The sequence below is a fragment of the Chiloscyllium plagiosum genome, unplaced genomic scaffold, assembly GCF_037043375.1.
Source record: "Chiloscyllium plagiosum isolate Xiang-an unplaced genomic scaffold, Cpla_swu_hap1 HiC_scaffold_5, whole genome shotgun sequence".
NCBI classification, from domain to species: Eukaryota; Metazoa; Chordata; class Chondrichthyes; order Orectolobiformes; family Hemiscylliidae; genus Chiloscyllium; species Chiloscyllium plagiosum.
In genome coordinates this window covers 87,536,957-87,554,941 of record NW_028270143.1, presented here as the reverse complement: position 1 = coordinate 87,554,941, position 17,985 = coordinate 87,536,957, and the positions used below count along the sequence as shown (strand labels likewise).

General features: G+C 40.4%; 1 protein-coding gene across 2 annotated transcripts in view; it reads left to right on the top strand.

Annotated features, from left to right (window-relative positions):
• Positions 1 to 17,985, top strand: part of arhgap21a (Rho GTPase activating protein 21a) — a 256,035-nt gene that overhangs the window by 148,317 nt on the left and 89,733 nt on the right. For both annotated transcript variants that reach the window (XM_043690469.2, XM_043690471.2), the window contains exons 6-7: positions 7,387 to 7,465; positions 10,907 to 10,961. In XM_043690469.2, coding sequence (XP_043546404.2) covers positions 7,387 to 7,465; positions 10,907 to 10,961 — 134 coding nt within the window. The remainder of the gene's footprint in view (positions 1 to 7,386; positions 7,466 to 10,906; positions 10,962 to 17,985) is intronic.

The following is a 17,985-nucleotide window of genomic DNA, read 5'->3' as shown; positions in this document are numbered from 1 at the left end:
GCTTGTAGATGAGGGTGATGATGCCTTTCCTCATGGATTCACTCATGCTACCTGCCAGAAGCATACTGACATACACCTCCAGCAGGTCCTGGCCAATCAAGTCCCACAGAGAGGAATAGAGGTCGACCGGTAAGCCGTCGCTTCCGGGAGTTTTATTCTTTTGGAAGGACTGTAGGGTCTTGGTCAGCTCATCCAGAGATAGCGGCTGGTCCAGCCTCTCCCATGTTCTGTCGTTTAAGACCTCTGATAGAGGACAGGACCAACTGGGAGGCCGCGTTGTCGGTTGGCTTCGCGTCATACAGACTGGTATGGAAGGATTTGCTGATCCTCATGACGTTAGCCTGAGATGATGATATTGAGCCATCTTCTTCCTTCAGGCTGCTGAGCATGGAGCTCTCTTTGTGCACCTTCTGGAAGAAGAAACGTGAGCACGTCTCGTCCTGCTCCACGGAGCGGACCCTGGACCGGAAGATTATGTTGGAGGCCTCTGAGGCAAAGAGCGAGGCTTGCTGGCCCTTCACCTCCTTGAGGTCCTCCGTGACATCGACTCCCATCGTTTGCAGCAGGAGCAGGTTCTGCATACTTTCCTGAAGCTGGGACAGTTTTCCCCGCCTCTCCTTCCTGTGAAAATGAGGAATAGAAATGTCAAGATTAGGGAACCAAGGATAACAGGTGAAATTGTGAAGCTAGCTAAGAGGAAAAAAGGATGCATACATAAGGTCTGGTGACTGAAGACAGATGAAGCTCTGGAAGAATAAAAGGAACATAGGACCAATCTGAAATGAGGAATTAGAGCGCTAAAAGTGATCATGAGATATCCTTAGTGAGCAGGGTTAAGGAAAATCCCAAAACCTTTTATTTATATGTAAGGAGCATGAGGGTAACTAGGGAAAGGATTGGCCCACTCAAGGACAAAGGAGGAAAGATCTGCGTGGAGTCAGAGAAAATGGGTGAGATTCTTAATGAGTACTTTGCATTGGTATTCACTGAGAGGGACATGGCGGATATTGAGGTGAGGGATAGATCTTTGATTACTCTAGGTCAAGTTGACATAAGGAGGGAGGAGGTGTTGGGTATTCTAAAAGGCATTAAGGTGGACAAGTCCCCAGGTCAGGATGGGATCTATCCCAGGTTACTGAGGGAAGCGAGAGGGGAAATAGCTGGGGCTTTAACAGATATCTTCGCAGCATCCTTGAACACAGGGGAGATCCCGGAGGACTGGAGAATTGTTAAAGTTGTCCCCTTGTTTAAGAAGGGTAGCAGGGATACTCCCAAGTAATTGCAAACCTGTGAGCCTGATGTCAGTGGTAGGAGAGGTGCGGGAGAAGATGCTAAGGGATAGGATCTATTCCCATTTGGAAGAAAATGGGCTTATCATTGATAGAAGCATGTTTTCTTTTGCAGGGAAGGTCATGTCTTAAACCTGATAGAATTCTTTGAAGAAGTGACAGTTGAGGGAAGAGATGTAGATATCATATACATGTACTTTCAGTAAGGCGTTTGATAAGGTTCCCCATGGTAGGCTGATGAAAGTGAAGTTGCATGTGTTCCAGCTAGAAGGATAGAGAACTGATTGAGCAACAGGAAACAGTAATAGTAGAAAAGAATTTTTCACTGTGACCAATGGTGTTCCACAGGGATCTGTACTGGGACCACTGTTGTTTGTGATATACATAAGTGATTTGGAGGAAGGTATAGGTTGCCTCATTAGCAAGTTTGGAGTAGCAGATAGTGAAGGGGACTGTCAGAGGATAGAGCAGAATATAGATTGGAGAGTTGGGCAGAGAAATGGCAAATGGAGTTCAATTCAGACAAATGCAATGCGATACATTTTGGAAGATCCAATTCAAAAGTGAACTATACAGTAAATGGAAAATTCCTGGGGAAAATTGATGTACAGAGGGATCTGGGTCCATTGTTCCCTGAAGATGGCAATGCAGATCAGTAGAGTGTTCAAGAAGGCATACAGCGTACTTTCCTTCATCGGACTAGGTATTGAGTACAAGTATTGGCAGATCATGTTACGGTTGTATAGGAGTTTGGTTTGACCACATTTGGAATACTGCAAACAGTTCTGGCTGCCACATTACCAAAAGGATGTGGATGCTTTGGAGAGGGTGCAAGGAGATTCACCAGGACGTTGCCTGATATGGAGGGTGCTAGCTGTCAGGAGAGGTTGAGTAGATTAGGATTATTTTCATTAGAAAGACAGAGGTTGGTGGGGGGAAACTGATTGAGGCCTACAAAATCATGAAAGGTGTAGACAGGGTGGATAGCAAGAGTGGTGGATTCAGTTACTAGGGGTTATAAGTTCAAAGTGAGAGGGGGAAGGTTTAGGGGGGATAAGTGTGGAAAGTTCTTCACGCAGAGGGTGGTGGGTACCTGGAATGTGTTGCCAGCGGGAGTGGTAGAGGCAGGAACCATAGCGCCATTTCAGATGTATCTAGACAGATACATGAATGGGTAGGGAGCAAACGGATACAGATCCTACAGAAAATAGGTGGCAGGTTGAGATAGAGGATCTGGATTAGTGCAGGCTTGGAGGGCCTGAAGGCATGTTCCTGTGCTGTAATTTTCTTTGTTCTTTGATGCCCAAGTAGTCAGTTGAGGTGAGTGAGAAGGCTGTCTGCCAGTAAGTTTAAGGAAAAATTGTATGTTTATTTAAATTATTCATTTACAGTATAAAGTACACTAGTGATGTGCATACCCCAGATTACATTTCTATTACTTAGTGTGTGTTTTTACATTGAACATGTGGATCTCTTGATTATCTGGAATATTTGATCAACTAGCACACTCCTGCTCCCACAGGTGCTGTTAATAGGATATCTACTGTATCTCTTTCCCTGTACATTGAATTTAAACAAGGTAATTTAACTTAGTTGAAGGTTGTGTTACCTATGTTTGACTCTTAATTTATATTTAAATTGAAAAAGACTCACCAGAATTTACATTTGGCCCTAATTCACTGTTGATTTGAACTGCAGGTCACTTGGACATAGTCTCCTGACCATGCGTTAGACTCCTTATTTTGAGGAGGGATGTTCTGTCTGTGGAGAGTGTGCAACAAAGGTTTACCAGACTGATTCCTGGGAAGACAGGACTGACGTATGAAGAGATACTGGATTGTTTAGGACTATATCCATTGAAGTTTAGAAAAATTAGGCGAGGTTTCATAGAAACCTGTAAAATTCTAACAGGACTAGACAAAGTAAATGCAGAAAGAATGTTCCTGATGACTTGGGAGTCAGAACCAAGGGTTACAGTCTAAGGACAGGGGTAGGCCAGTTAGCCATTTGAGATGAGAAATATCTTCACCCAGGGAGTGGTGTGTCTGTGGAATTCTCTGCCAAAACATTTGGTTGAGGCCAAAACATTTAATGCTTTCAAGAAGCAATTAGATACAGTTTTTAGAGCTAGAGAAATAAAGGGTTATGGGGAGAAAGCAGAAACAGAGTTCTGAGCTGGATGATCAATTTCGATAATATTGAATGGTGAAAGATAATTGAAGGGCTGAATAGCTTACTCCTCCTATTTTCTATATTACTATACGCTTTAACTGACTACAGAGGAACCTCAATTATCCAGCATTCAGTTATCAGAATTTTGGGTTGTCCGAACATGATCGTAAGGCCCCATGCTTGGCTAAACTGTGTTATACCCATTTGGTTATCTGAACAAAATACTTGTTGCTTGGATAAATAAGGTTCCTCTGTACTTGGACTCAGAAGTAGAATTCATCAGTCTCCTTGACATTTAACAGTCCTCCATTAAACTTAAAGCCACACATTAGGAAAGCATTAATTTCTTAGACACTGAAATTGGCACAAGACAATAAATGCATAAATAAAATAATTGATGCACACTTCTGCGCAGAATCATCATCCTTCTACAATCTGGCTGAAGTTAATGTGTTTCCATTGTAATAGCACAGTGCCAGAAGATTTTAAACAGCCATTTAATGCGATTTTGATTGCACCTCAGATCTCAAACCCCTTTTAGTACCATCCATTACATGATGTAGCTCCTAAACTATAGGCCGGTGAGTCTCACTTCTGTTGTGGGCAAAGTCTTAGAGAGAATTGTAAGGGATAGGATTTATGCACATCTGGATAGGAATAATGTGATCAAGGATAGTCAGCATGGTTTTGTGAAGGGCAGGTCGTGCCTCACAAACCTTATTGAATTCTTTGAAAAGGTGACGAAGGAGGTTGATGAGGGGAAAGCGGTAGATGTGGTATATATGGATTTTAGTAAGGCGTTTGATAAGGTTCCCCATGGTAGGCTACTGCAGAAAATACGGAGATATGGCATTGAGGGTGAGTTGGAGGTTTGGATTAGGAATTGGCTGGATGGAAGAAGACAGAGGGTAGTAGTTGATGGCAAAGTTTCTTCATGGAGTGCCGTCACTAGCGGTGTTCCGCAAGGATCTGTTTTGGGACCATTGCTGTTTGTCATTTTTATAAATGACCTGGAAGAGGGGTTAGAAGGTTGGGTGAGCAAGTTTGCGGATGATACGAAAGTCGGAGGAGTTGTTGACAGTGAGGAAGCATGTGGCAGGTTACAGCAGGATATAGAGAAGCTGCAGAGCTGGGCAGAAAGGTGGCAGATGGAATTCAATGTAGCTAAGTGCGAGGTGATTCACTTTGGGAAGAATAACAAAAAGATGGGGTACTGGGCTAATGGTCGGATACTTGGTAGTGTGGATGAGCAGAGGGATCTTGGTGTCCATGTACACAGATCTCTGAAAGTTGCCACCCAGGTAAATAGTGCGGTGAGGAAGGCATATGGCGTACTGGCTTTTATTGGTAGAGGAATTGAGTTCCGGAGTCCTGAGGTCATGATGCAGTTGTATAAGACTCTGGTACGGCCGCATCTGGAATATTGTGTGCAGTTTTGGTCGCCATACTATAGGAAGGATGTGGAGGCATTGGAACGGGTGCAGAGGAGGTTTACCAGGATGTTGCCTGGTATGGAAGGAAAATCGTATGAGGAAAGACTGAGGCACTTGGGGCTGTTTTCACTAGAGAAAAGAAGGTTTAGGGGTGACTTGATTGAGGTGTACAAGATGATTAGGGGGTTAGATAGGGTCGACAGTATGAACCTTTTCCCGCGTTTTGAGTCGGGTATTACAAGGGGGCATAGCTTTAAATTAAGGGGGGGTAGATATAGGACTGATGTTAGGGGTAGGTTCTTCACTCAGCGAGTCGTTAGTTCATGGAATGCCCTGCCAGTAACAGTGGTGGACTCTCCCTCTTTATGGGCATTTAAGAGGGCATTGGATAGGTATATGGAGGATAGTGGGTTAGTGTAGTTTAGGTGGGCTTGGATCGGCGCAACATCGAGGGCCCAAGGGCCTGTACTGCGCTGTATTCTTCTATGTTCTATGTTCTATGTTCTAAACATGTGCAAACTAAGCTGGGGCTTCCACGTTCAGTTTCAAGGAATTCATAATGTCAGGAATTTTTAGCTTTTTAGCTCCTATTTATTCCTTTGACAGATTTAAAGTGGTTTGTCGCCTTGCAGCCTCTCACTTCTTCCTCGCACTCTGCCCATCACCTTGCAACATCACTCTTCCCCCAGTTTTCAGCCTTCCTTTTCTCTGTCCTACTTTATTGACCCCGGCAACCTCTTCCATCTGCTCCCTCCCCACGTTGCAGGCTTACTTTCTACACATCTCATGCAACCCTGTTCCTCACCACTGTCAGCCCTCCATTTACTAGGAGCTTCCTTCTGTTTCAAGGAAAATGTTCTCCCAAATGCAGCAGACAAAACTCCCAGAAGACAGTATACTCAGCTCAGGTAAAAGGTTTTCCAACCTTGGCTTTTACAACAATTGCTCCTTGGCAAAACTCTTTCCCAATTCACTCACTTGGGTACTTTCTTACAAACCGTTCTAATCGTAGACTTGCTCTTTCTTGCAATTGCTGCTGATAGGTTGGCTGAACAAAAGACATCCATGTATTAGTTGGAGGAGAGATTCCTCAATTAATCTCCCTTCTACTTATGAAGGAGACTTTTCTCTGGATGCCCCCTTGATTTGAATTTTCTCAAGTATTTTCAGTGCGTTCAGATCTGCCTGCTGTCATGTGTTTTCAGCCATGGTATGATGGATCATTTGATAACCCCTCATTTCCATCCACATGTTGGACCCATAACAGCTTCTGAGTGACATCTATGACTGCTGACTATATTCATTGGAGCTATTGCTCCTCCACACTGACCAGATGACTGTGGACAAAAAAAAAGAAAAACAAATCCATTTTTAAGGATTACATTGTCCTAACTGTGTTAGACTTGCTCTATTTCCAAGTCTTGAGATTGGCATCGCCTACCTTAGCTGGTGATTTGACCAATTGCTGAATATTGCAGGGCCTCCAATTGACCCAACTGTATGTAAGCCACCCTGCCTGGCTTTTGGAGTCCTGACCTTTTTATATGCCAGGAATTATTAAAACTGTAGTGGTGTGATTGAAGCATACTGTACTGGGTCCAGACATGGACTGGCTCTGGAATCCAGTTCCCATCTCCTCCACAAATCCAGTGCCATGTCCATAACATCAGGTTAACAGTAAAGATTGTTAAAGCAAACCATTCAACTTAGCTAGTGAATCTGTCAAAGCATTTATCCACCAATTGAGCAAAAGCTCTAATCTTGTTTGATAGTATTCTTGTCAAGTACTTTGGAGTGTTTAATTGCATTAACAGTGCTATGTAAATGCAAGTTATTGTCACAAAATTTGCAAGTTGTTTTCCTATCCCTTATGAACGAAAAGAAAGTTGAAAGGTATAAGAACAGACTTATATGAAGAATAAACACCAGCATGAACTGTTGAATCAAATGGCCTATTTTCATGCAGTACCCCACAATATTTGGATCTAAAAATGTCAATTGTATTAACTATTAGTATTAGGTATCCTGGACCCCAGTCTAATGTTCTTTGAACTTGAATTTAAATTTCACATTGGCAAATAGTGATTTTTAAATTCAGTAAAAGTTAGCTTAATGGCATCTATGATTGGCAAAACTCTTATTACAAACCCATGCAGTTCCTTGAGGGAAGGAGCTTCATGTGACTTCAGATCCATAGACATTTGGTTGAATCTTAGGTCATTGAAGGTCGATCAATAAATGCTGGTTGAGCACTGCTGCCAGAAATGTTGACATCACCTGAAAAAATAAAATAACCTGCTAGGTAAAACATAATTCTATCCATAGTGTTTGAAAATCAATGCAATAATTATTCAAACTGTTTTCACATTGGAGCTTATTATCTTCTAAGCAGTTATTCAGGCTGATTTCAAAAATTATGATTTGTTATAGTTTCTGGTGTTTTCATAATTGCATCAAATATTTGACTGATATTCTTACTTTCTGTAAACCAGGTGATCGGATTGTCAAAGTAAACGGGGAAAGTATTATTGGAAAGACATATTCCCAAGTTATAGCCTTGATTCAAGACAGGTAGGAATGGTGTTTATTTTTGTAATTCAACGTTTATCTCCATTGATAAAGCAGAAATCTCTAAAAAGATGTAATGTTCTACAGCTGTTGATGCTACTGCTACCAAATGAGCATGCATCAGGGCCAGGTGTGTGTGCGCTGGCAGCCACCATGCAGGTCAAGTGCGCAAGTGCAACTGGTTCTGATGTCTTCCCATTTGGTGACAAGAGTCGATATTTTTGTCAATAACTATGTTTAAACAGGCCACCTGTAGGATTTTAATTTGCAGTAAAGAGACAAATTGTCAGTTGACAACAAGTACGAATGTAGATGCTATTTTCTTCAATTGCTCTTTCTTTTGAAATGTCCTGATGAGTGCAAGATAAACAGCGTCAACAAAAAATCCTTTTTCAACATTACCCAAGTTCTTTACAGCCTAACGACTATTGGGTTTAAGAATATGATTTTATATTGAACTAGATTTAGTCCTTTAACTGTATAATGGTAGCAGCAACTTATTCTATGCTTGGTGCAGCTGAACAGTTGGAGAGGCATGAAAGTCTGTTCTAATAATAAAGACTATTTTCTGTAGGAGTTGATTGGCAGAAATAACATTCAATGTGCATAAACTTCACAGCCTTCATCATACTCGTAAATGATGTTCTGGTGTCTTCAGTCGTAATATGTGAGAAACAAATTAGTGTTAGTGTTATTTCATAACAATCTGAAATATGATTATCGCCATATTTTTGTTGTGTATTAAAGTAAATGTGGTGTCTCTTCAAAGTTTGCAACAAAGTATGTTCTGAGTGGGTTAATGTCATAGATTGCATTAAGCTCCAACCCATGTAGTGGTGCCATACTGACTTGGATGGGGAAGTTCCGTCACATAGGTTGTCGCAGAATGAAGACCTATTTCCAAGGTCTCATAGAGTCATACAGCATGGAAACAGACCCTTTTAATCCAACTCCTCTGCTCTGACCAGACCTTCTGATCTGCCCTAGTCCCATTTGGCCCGTACCCTCTAAACTTTTCCTATTCATCTACCTGTCCACATACCTTGTAAATGTTGCAATTATGATTAGATTAGATTTCCTACCGTGTGTAAATAGGTTCTTCGGGCCAACAAGTCCACACCGACCCTTCGAAGAGCAACTCACCCGGACCCATTCCTGTACGTTCACCCCTGACTAATGTACCTACCACTTCCGGCAATTTAGCAAGGTCAATTCAGCTAACCTGCACATCTTTGGACTGTGGGAGGAAACCCACGCAGACACTGGGAGAATGTGCAAACTCCACACAGACAGTTGCCCGAGGCGGGAATTGAACCCGGGTCCCTGGCGCTGTGAGACAACAGTGCTAACCACTGAGCCACCATGTCGCCCATCTCTGTCAGAGCGTTCCACATATGTACCACGCTGTACGTGGAAAATGTTACCCCTCAGGTCCTTCTTTAAATCTTTTCCCTTTCACCTTAAACCTATGCCCTATAGATTAAGGCTTCCCCACCTGAGGGAAAAGACTTGGCTATTCGCCCTATCCATGCCCCTCATGATTTTATAAATCTCTATAAGGTCACCCCTCAGCCTGCGATGTTCCCAGAGATAAAGCCCCAGCCTATCACCTTCTCCTTATAACTCAAACCCGCCAGGCCTGATAATATCCTTGTAAATCTTTTTTGCACCTCTCAAACTTAACAGCACTCTTCCTGTAGAAGGGTGAACAGAATTCCTGATGAAGAGCTTATGCTTGAGGCATCGACTGTCTTGCTCCTCATATGCTGCCTGACCGGCTGTGCTTTTCAGCGCCACACTTTTTGATAGAACTCCCTTCTTGTAGAAGGGTGAACAGAACTGTATGCAATATTCTAAAAGTGGCCTCACCAATGTCCTGTACAGCCACAACATGACGTCCCAACTTCTTAAACTCTGTGCTGACCAATAAAGGCAAGCATACCAAATGTCACCTTCACCACCGTGTATACCTTTTGACTCCACTTTCAAGGAACATTGCTGTTTATATTAATAATGTAATTTTCTATCATGCAATATCTCTTATTCAGACTCACGTCTTTGCGATTTCGTTGCCCAAAGTATTCTAGAGTGAAAGAAGATCTCAAAATATTATGAACGTTAAAAAATTAAAGTATAACTTTTGTTTACCTCAAATTTTTCTTTTTGGTATAATGTAACCTGACCTGAAAATGGCTTCCATTTTTGCCCTCCATGGCAGAGGGAAACACGTGCTTTGTATCTAACTAGAAATGCTTAATATTTATTTTTTAATCCTAAGTCCTTTTCATCTTAGAAGTAAATTGATATTTTACAGCATCACTCTTTATAACTATATACCTAGAACATCTTTTTAAAACTTTGAAAGCTTGGATTGCACATTGTTTAAGTTTATAATGTTATCATTGTTTCCAAACCTTGAAAAACACGCAACAAATAATTGGACCCCTTCAATCTCTAACAACTAAAGAATCCAAATCTACATTTTGGCAGCAAATCAAAAGCAAAGTATTGTGAATGCTGCAGATATGAAATTTTAAAATAAAAGCTCTTCAGATGTGGTAGTATCTGTGGAGAGAGAAATAAAGTTAATGTTTTGAGTCCAGTGTGATTTTTCTTAGAAATTGAGAGTTTATGCATTTGGGGTGAGTTGTACTTGGGGAAGTCCAATGAGGCAAGGGAATACATAATAAGTGGTAGAATACCAGGAAATGTATAGCAACAAAGACCTTGGAGTCCATGTCCACAGATACTCATGCAGATGGCAGGATAGATAGATAAGGTGTTGAAGAAGGCAAATGTCATGCTTGCCTTCATTATCTGAAGCTTAGCATACAGGATCAAAAAGGCTCCAATGAAACTATATAAGACATTAATTAAGCCATAGGTGGAGGTTTGTTAATTTTAAGAAAGATTTGATAAGCTGGGGCTGATTCCTTTGAAACAGAGGATCAACATATACAACATTGACACTAACTGGCATGGATAGTAAGCCCCTCTCCCTTTGTTTTAGCACTGCCTCAGTATCAGTCAAGATTGCATTCATATCTCTGGAATGGGACATGAATCCATGGTACTTGAATTCAAAGCAGGTATGTGATACCCATTCAAATGTGATGCCCATTGAGATGTGACTGACCCCAATTAATGCCTTCATGTAGCTTTGTGATAGTGGCCTTAACTGTTTACTTCATGCTTCCATGACTAAGAGAGGAAATCATGGTTGAATGAGCATAAATGAATGAAAACTGTGTTTGTGTTCCTTCCCTCAAAGTAGGACATTTGCTTCTGAAAGGGCTCCATTTAGCAGCCCAGATGGGGAATGCCAGTTGAGAAGTTGGAAACAGAGACCTAGAATTAAATAGCCACAAGCTCATCTATTACGCTGCTTAACATTGACAGACAGAAGTAATGAATACAACAGTGTATCCTGTTTTTCTTTTACAGTGATTCTGTGCTGGAGCTTTGTGTTATGCCAAAAGATGAAGACATCCTGCAACTAGTAAGATTACTGTTTAATTTGTTGCTCGCAAGCTGGATTTAATTGGGTTGAAATTACATTGTTTTACAGATTTCAGAATTAGCAGATTATTCAGATTTTTGGTCTAAACTGAGCTATTCCCAAGTTCAAGTATAACATTCAATATTCATCTTTAGCTTTTTTATTATCTTTATTTGAACATCCAGAGTCCAGCTTTATATTTCAATTATAGTAAAATGGAACTGGTGCTTTATTCAAAATGCTGTGCACAAAAAATAGTTTCTGGTGTTTCCTTTTTCTGTGTCCTTTATCATCTCAAAATGTCTTGTGAATAATGGGGAATTTGGAGAAATTGGGACTGGAGTAGATTTTCCTCTAGCTTGCTTCTTGCTGACTAAGAGCACCCTGATACATCTGTTTTCGGCTCTAGCGGTTGGATTTTCCATAATACTGAGAACCAGCAACAAATGTTTTCATTGAAGTGGAAGTAAGCCATTTATCCTTTCAGTCTGTTCTGCTATTCACTCGTATCCTGGCTTGACCTGTACCCTAATTGAAAATACCTACCTTTTGAATCTTTGAATTTTGTTGTTAAAATTGACTGATTAAGAATTAGTTGTTGTTTGCAGTAAAGAATTGCAGATTTCAATCAGCCTTTTTGTGTGCAGAAGTGTTTCGTTGTTCATTCCCAAAAAGTTTAGATCTGATGTTTCGACTGTGCACTATTATCTTGAACTCTCCAATCAACAGAATTAGCTTATTTATATCTGCTGCCTTTGATATTGTACTGACTTCGATCAAATCGTCCTTTAAACTTCTAAATTCCAGGAAATATAATCCAGGAAATGGGATCTTTACATAATTCTGGTAAATTGACTTTGCACTGCATCCAAGGCCAACTTACTTTTCGTGAGGTGCTCTGTGTAGTCTAACCATGGCTGCATATTGCTGAGACATCTTTTACCTCATATTTTAGTCCACCAACCAGAAAGGCCAGAATTCCATAGCTATAGTTTTGCCCGTTCATCTTGATTTATTAATTGTATCATTGTAATTTTGAATCCATTTACACTGTTTGCAGCGGCACCTTTTTTTATTCTTGTCAACCTTTGAGATGTGATTTTTCCATCTCGTTCGAGCTTCTAATAATTACACTGAATAGTTTACGCCCAATGCATGTTAGGCATCAAGTCACCGAGAACCATCCCTTAACCCTATTTTCCAACTCTTGCTAAGTATCATTTCCATTTCCTAATTGATCATTTGCCTTCATTTCGATGAGGTTTCGCTTTAATGAGCTGTTTCTTATGAGATACTTCATCAAATACCACACATGGATATTCCTTGATTCCTCCCTTTTGTCACTTCTTTATTAGGGATGATCTACCTTTTACAAACCTGTCCTGACACTTGCTGATCAACCACCAATTTTTAAAGTATTCAGTCAACCTATTCTTAATTAAAGACTTCAGTAATTTTCAAACAGTATATAAGGCTAACTGGTTTCTAGTTCACTGGTTACACTGCATCAGCTTGTGTACATCCGAGTGAGATGTGCTGTCTTCCATTCCAAAGATCAGTTGCCAAATTATAAGAAGTTTGGAATCTTCAAAACTTTTCTTTGAAACCTTAGTTCGAAAAGCATTTTGTCCCGAGGGAAGAATTTCTGTTTAATACCATTATTTTCTTTTGACATTGTTGATTTAGGTATCTTAATTTTGTTGAGTATGTGTCTCTGATTCAATATTAATTGCCTTGGGTTGATGCAAAGTAATTATTCAACATATCTGCCATTTCTTGATTTTGGTATATGACATCACCGTTATCACTATTTTCAAGGAGTTCACTTTCCTCCCAAGTACATTTGTTGTTTTTAATGTAATTGAACAAAAAATGTTGATTCTGATACCCCATATTCTCTTGTAGATTTTTTTAGCCGTTTTGTCACCCTTTGTGGATCTTCCCTTTCGCTAGGATCTGTTTTTATGCTCTGTTGTTTAGTTTTAAGTTGCTTTATCTCTTCAGTTATCTATCAATGGTTTTGAGGAGTAGATGAGTAGAACTCTTGCCCCTTTGAGATATTGTCCAATTTTATATACCGGTCATTCTGGTATAATGTATGTTTTGTCGACGTGAATTGGCTATAATGCGATTGATGAATTGTGGACGTTGTTTGGATAACGCAAACGTTCTACTGAATGGGTATAGTGATTTTCTGTGGTGGCTTTTGATGGAGCAAGGTTACAGAGGAATGTCATGTTATAGCACAACACCTTCACTCTTGAACACCTCCAATTGAATTGCCCAAATGCCAGTTATATTTTGAAATCTTAACCTTTTACATCTGCTTTACTTGGTAGTTTGTTACAAATATATAGGAATTTGTAGTATGGAAGCCAAGACTTCTGAGACTAAAATTCCTGAACCCAAACAATAGTTTAAAATTTCCCATCTTGTATCTTCAGCTGTCCGGTTTCTGCCATTCTTGTTCCTTTTTTAAAAACAAAATGTAGAGTTTCTGCTGAATCCTTCTTTGTTGTTTTGATTTTTTTTCTTGGATTCATAGACTCAAAAATAAGTCTATTACCCTTTCCCTTTTAGTTTCTTCTCTGTATCTCCAAAGCAAGGCCATCTTGACATTGAATACTTCAAATATGCTGTGCTCTGTATGTGTTCACAGGGACTTTCATTTGTTTGCTTATATACAACCTCTACAGAGGTTATAGAGTCATTGTCATAGAATCCCTACAGTGTGGAAGCAATCCAGTTGGCCCATTGAGCCGACATCAACCCTCTGAAGAGCACCCCACCCAGAATCACTTACATCTCTGTAACCCTGCATTTCTCATGGCTAATCCACAAATCCTACTAATCCCCGCACACCATTGGGCGATATAGCATGGTCAATCCACCTAACCTGCACATCGTTGGACTGTAGGAGGGAACCAGAGCACCCAGAGGTAACCCACACAGATGTGGGAAAAATGTATGAACTCCACACAGACAGTCGCCTGTGAGGCAGCAGTGCTTACCACTGAGCCACCATGGAGCATAAAAAGATTAGATTAGATTACTTACAGTGTGGAAACAGGCCTTCGGCCCAACAAGTCCACACCGACCCTCCGAAGAGCAACCCTCCCAGACCCATTCCCCTACATTTACCCCTTCACCTAACACTACGGGCAATTTAGCATGGCCAATTCACCTAACCTGCACATTTTTGGTCTGTGGGAGGAAACCAGAGCACCCAGAGGAAACCCACTCAGACACGGGGAGAATGTGCAAACTCCATACGGGCAGTTGCCTGAGGCGGGAATTGAACCCGGGTCTCTGGCGCTGTGAGGCAGCAGTGCTAACCACTGTGCCACCATGCCGCCCAGATCCTTCAGTCCAACCAATCCATGCCAAACATAATCCCAAACTATTCTCACTTGCCAGCCCCTGGCCCATATCCCTCAAAACCTTTCCTATTTATTTACTGATCTAAGTATCTTTTAAACGTTGTAACTGTGCCTGCATCTCCCACTTCCTCAGGAAGTTATTTCCACACACAAACCACACTCTGTGTAAAATATTTGCCCCTCATGTCTTTTTTAAATCGCTCCTCTCACTTTAAAAATTTGCCCCAGTCATCAAATTCCCCATCCTAGGGAAAAGACACTTACCATTAACCCTATCTATACCTCTATAAAGTCAACTCTCAACCTCCTATGCTTCAGTGAAAAAAAACTCCCAGCTTATCCAGCCTTTCTTTAAACTCAAACCTTCCATTCCCAGCAACATCACCTTCTCTATCTTAATATTCTTTCTGTAACTGGTTGACCAGAACTGATCACTTCATCAGAAGAGGCCTCACCAATGCCCTGTACAACCTCATCATGACTTCCCATCTCCTACACTCAAAGGACTGAGCAATGAAGGCAAGTGTGCTCATGCCTTTTTAACTGCCTTGTCTAAATATGATGCGAACTTCAAAGAATTAAGTACCTGAACCCCAAGGTCCCTCTGTTCTATAACCGAAGGGCCCCCATTGATTGTAAAAGTCCTGTTCCTGTTTGTTGTACCAAAATGAAATACCTTGCATTTATCCAGTTATCTTCAGTGAGTGTTTTTTCAAAATTGCTGTTGGATAATGTACTGATGAATTTACTGTATTTTTCATGATTGTCGCCAGGTCATATTCCGTAATGTAATCTATAATTTGTAACTCATTTTTGTCCATCTCCCTATCTCTTCTCCCCCCAAAACAAAAAACACCTTGGTATAATTGAACAACTTCCTGCTCCTATCCCCCATACCCCTCTCCCTTTCTAAATCCAATCTGTATTTAGAGTCATGGAGATGTACAGCATGGAAACAGACCCTTCGGTCCAACCCGTCAATGCCGACCAGATATCCCAACCCAATCTAGTCCCACCTGCCAGCACCCAGCCCATATCCCTCCAAACCCTTCCTATTCATATACCCATCCAAATGCCTTTTAAGTGTTGCCATTGTACCAGCCTCCACCATTTCCTCTGGCAGCTCATTCTACATGTACCATCCTCTGTGTGAAAAAGTTGCCCCTTCGATCTCTTTTATATCTTTCCCCTCTCACCCTAAACCTATGCCCACTAGTTCTGGTCTCCCCGACCCCAGGGAAAAGACTTTGTCTATTTATTCTTTCCATGCCCCTTATGATTTTGTAAACCTCTATAAGGTCACCCCTCAGCCTCTGACCCTCCAGGGAAAATAGCCCCAGCCTGTTCAGCCTCTCCCTATAGCTCAAATCCTCCAACCGTGGCAACATCCTTGTAAATCTTTTCTGAACCCTTTCAAGTTTCACAACATCGTTTCGATAAGAAGGAGACCAGAATTGCAAGCAATATTCCAACACTGGCGTAATTTATCTATTGTTTCCTGTTTTCTATTTCTCTCTCTCTTTTTGTAAAGGTATGAAATTGGTTATTTCCAAATCACTGAATTCTTCCAGAATCCAAGGAATTTTGCAATGTTGGAACCAATTGACTCAACTGTATCTGCGCTCATTTCTGTTAAAACTCTAGGATATAGACCAGCTGGTCCTTGGGACTTTTTAGCCTTTAGGTCTGCTAATTTTGTTTGGCATTGTTAGCCTGGTGATGGTAATTGCTATCTCCCATTCTCCTCTTGATTTTCAAGCATCGTTGGGAAATTTTATAATTCTGGTATGATAACCACAGACTCAAAATACCTGTTTAACACCTCCACTATTATTAATTGTTTACTATTATTAATTTCCCCAGACTCACTCTTTAGAGAATCAACACTAGTTTTAATTGCTAATTTTCTATTCAACTACTTGTGGAAACTCCTATTGTCTGTTTTTATATTATGAGCCGGCTTAGTCTCTTCTTATTTTCTCCCCTTTTTAGTCATCCTATACTCGTTCTTAAAATCTATCCGTTTATCTGACCTAGTGACTAATCCTTTCTGATTAGTACAATATTTCTTGCGATTTGACATTATCCCTTGTTTAGCCAGGCATGATGCATCCTTTTCGAAGAATCATTCTTTTTTGCTGGAATAAATCTTTGTGGGAAGTTATAAAATATTAAGTCTGCATTTCTACTGTCCTAATATTTCTGTTTTTCAGTTCACTTTAGCTAGCTCTGCCTTGTAATTGCCTTTATTCACGTTTAAAATACTAGTCTTAGACTTACTTCACCTTCCTTCACACTGGATATGAAATTTAATTATGGTTATTTTAAATGTCACTTAAAGGCTCCTTTACCATGAGTTTATTGATTTGTCTGATTGCCTCACTAGCAAGTTTAGAATAGCCTGCTTGGCTCTAGAGAATGTATTGTTAAAAGAGTTTGCCCCAGACACAATTGATGAAATCCCTGTCCATCCCATACCTTCAGAACATCATCGTTGTAGTACTGTATCGAAATGATTGCTGTGCCCTTATTCATGGTCTTTCATTCATATGTTGAAACTTTATTGCTGGAACAGCACAGCAGGTCAGGCAGCATCCAGGGAACAGGAGATTCGACGTTTCGGGCACAGGCCCTTCTTCATTCCTGAAGAAGGGCCTGTGCCCGAAACGTCGAATCTCCTGTTCCCTGGATGCTGCCTGACCTGCTATGCTGTTCCAGCAATAAAGTTTCAACTTTGATCTCCAGCATCTGCAGACCTCACTTTCTCCTCTTTCATTCATATGGAATTTTCAGATAAACCTTCCATCTCCCAAAACCCTCTTTGATGTCCTTATTAATTCATGTTTCTTTGGATGCTTGATTATTTTCTTGCTTTGATGCTTTCCACTGTTAGATGGCAATGTTATGGATTTATTTCTGTATAAATTTGCATTGCAATTTGCCTTTTTTGAAATGTGAGGCTATAGTTCTTCAGTTAAGCCCAACAAATACTTATGAGGATGAGTGTTATTTCATCAATCAATTCTTAATGGGTAGTTTTGAGAGAAGTCGCAAGCTTCTTATTATATAATCTTCCTGTTTATGTGAATTAATTGAGTGTTATATAGACATAATACAGCCATAAGATGTTCAAATAATGTACTCCTCCATAAGAACTGCATTCATACAATGGTCACTAGAACTTTTTGAATGAATTTACATCTTGATCCAGTTCAACGTCAGCTTTTTAAATATGCAAATTGTGATATAATATGGGAGCGAGAAAATAAATTTTGAGACAAATAAGGAATAACAGTATGATTTCAGTATATAGATGCTAAAGTTTGTAAATTAATAGAAACCTTGAGGCTCAAATGCAATTTTGTGACAGTGCAAGCACAGCTAAAGTCATAGTAAAGAACTGGAGCATTTTGGGCTTGAGAAGTAGAGGAATGCAACACAAGACCAAAGAAGTAATCATAAATTTGAACATAGTGACATTCCTTTAGGTGCCCTATTATAGAAAGGGTGTCAAAATAAGAGAATATCTCTAAAGCTTTGACAGAGGCTCAAATCATGCATCTAAAGAAATTATTATTGTTTCTCTATTTGTTTATGAATAATTTGATTTCCTCTCCAATTATTCAACATGATTCGTTTTTTTT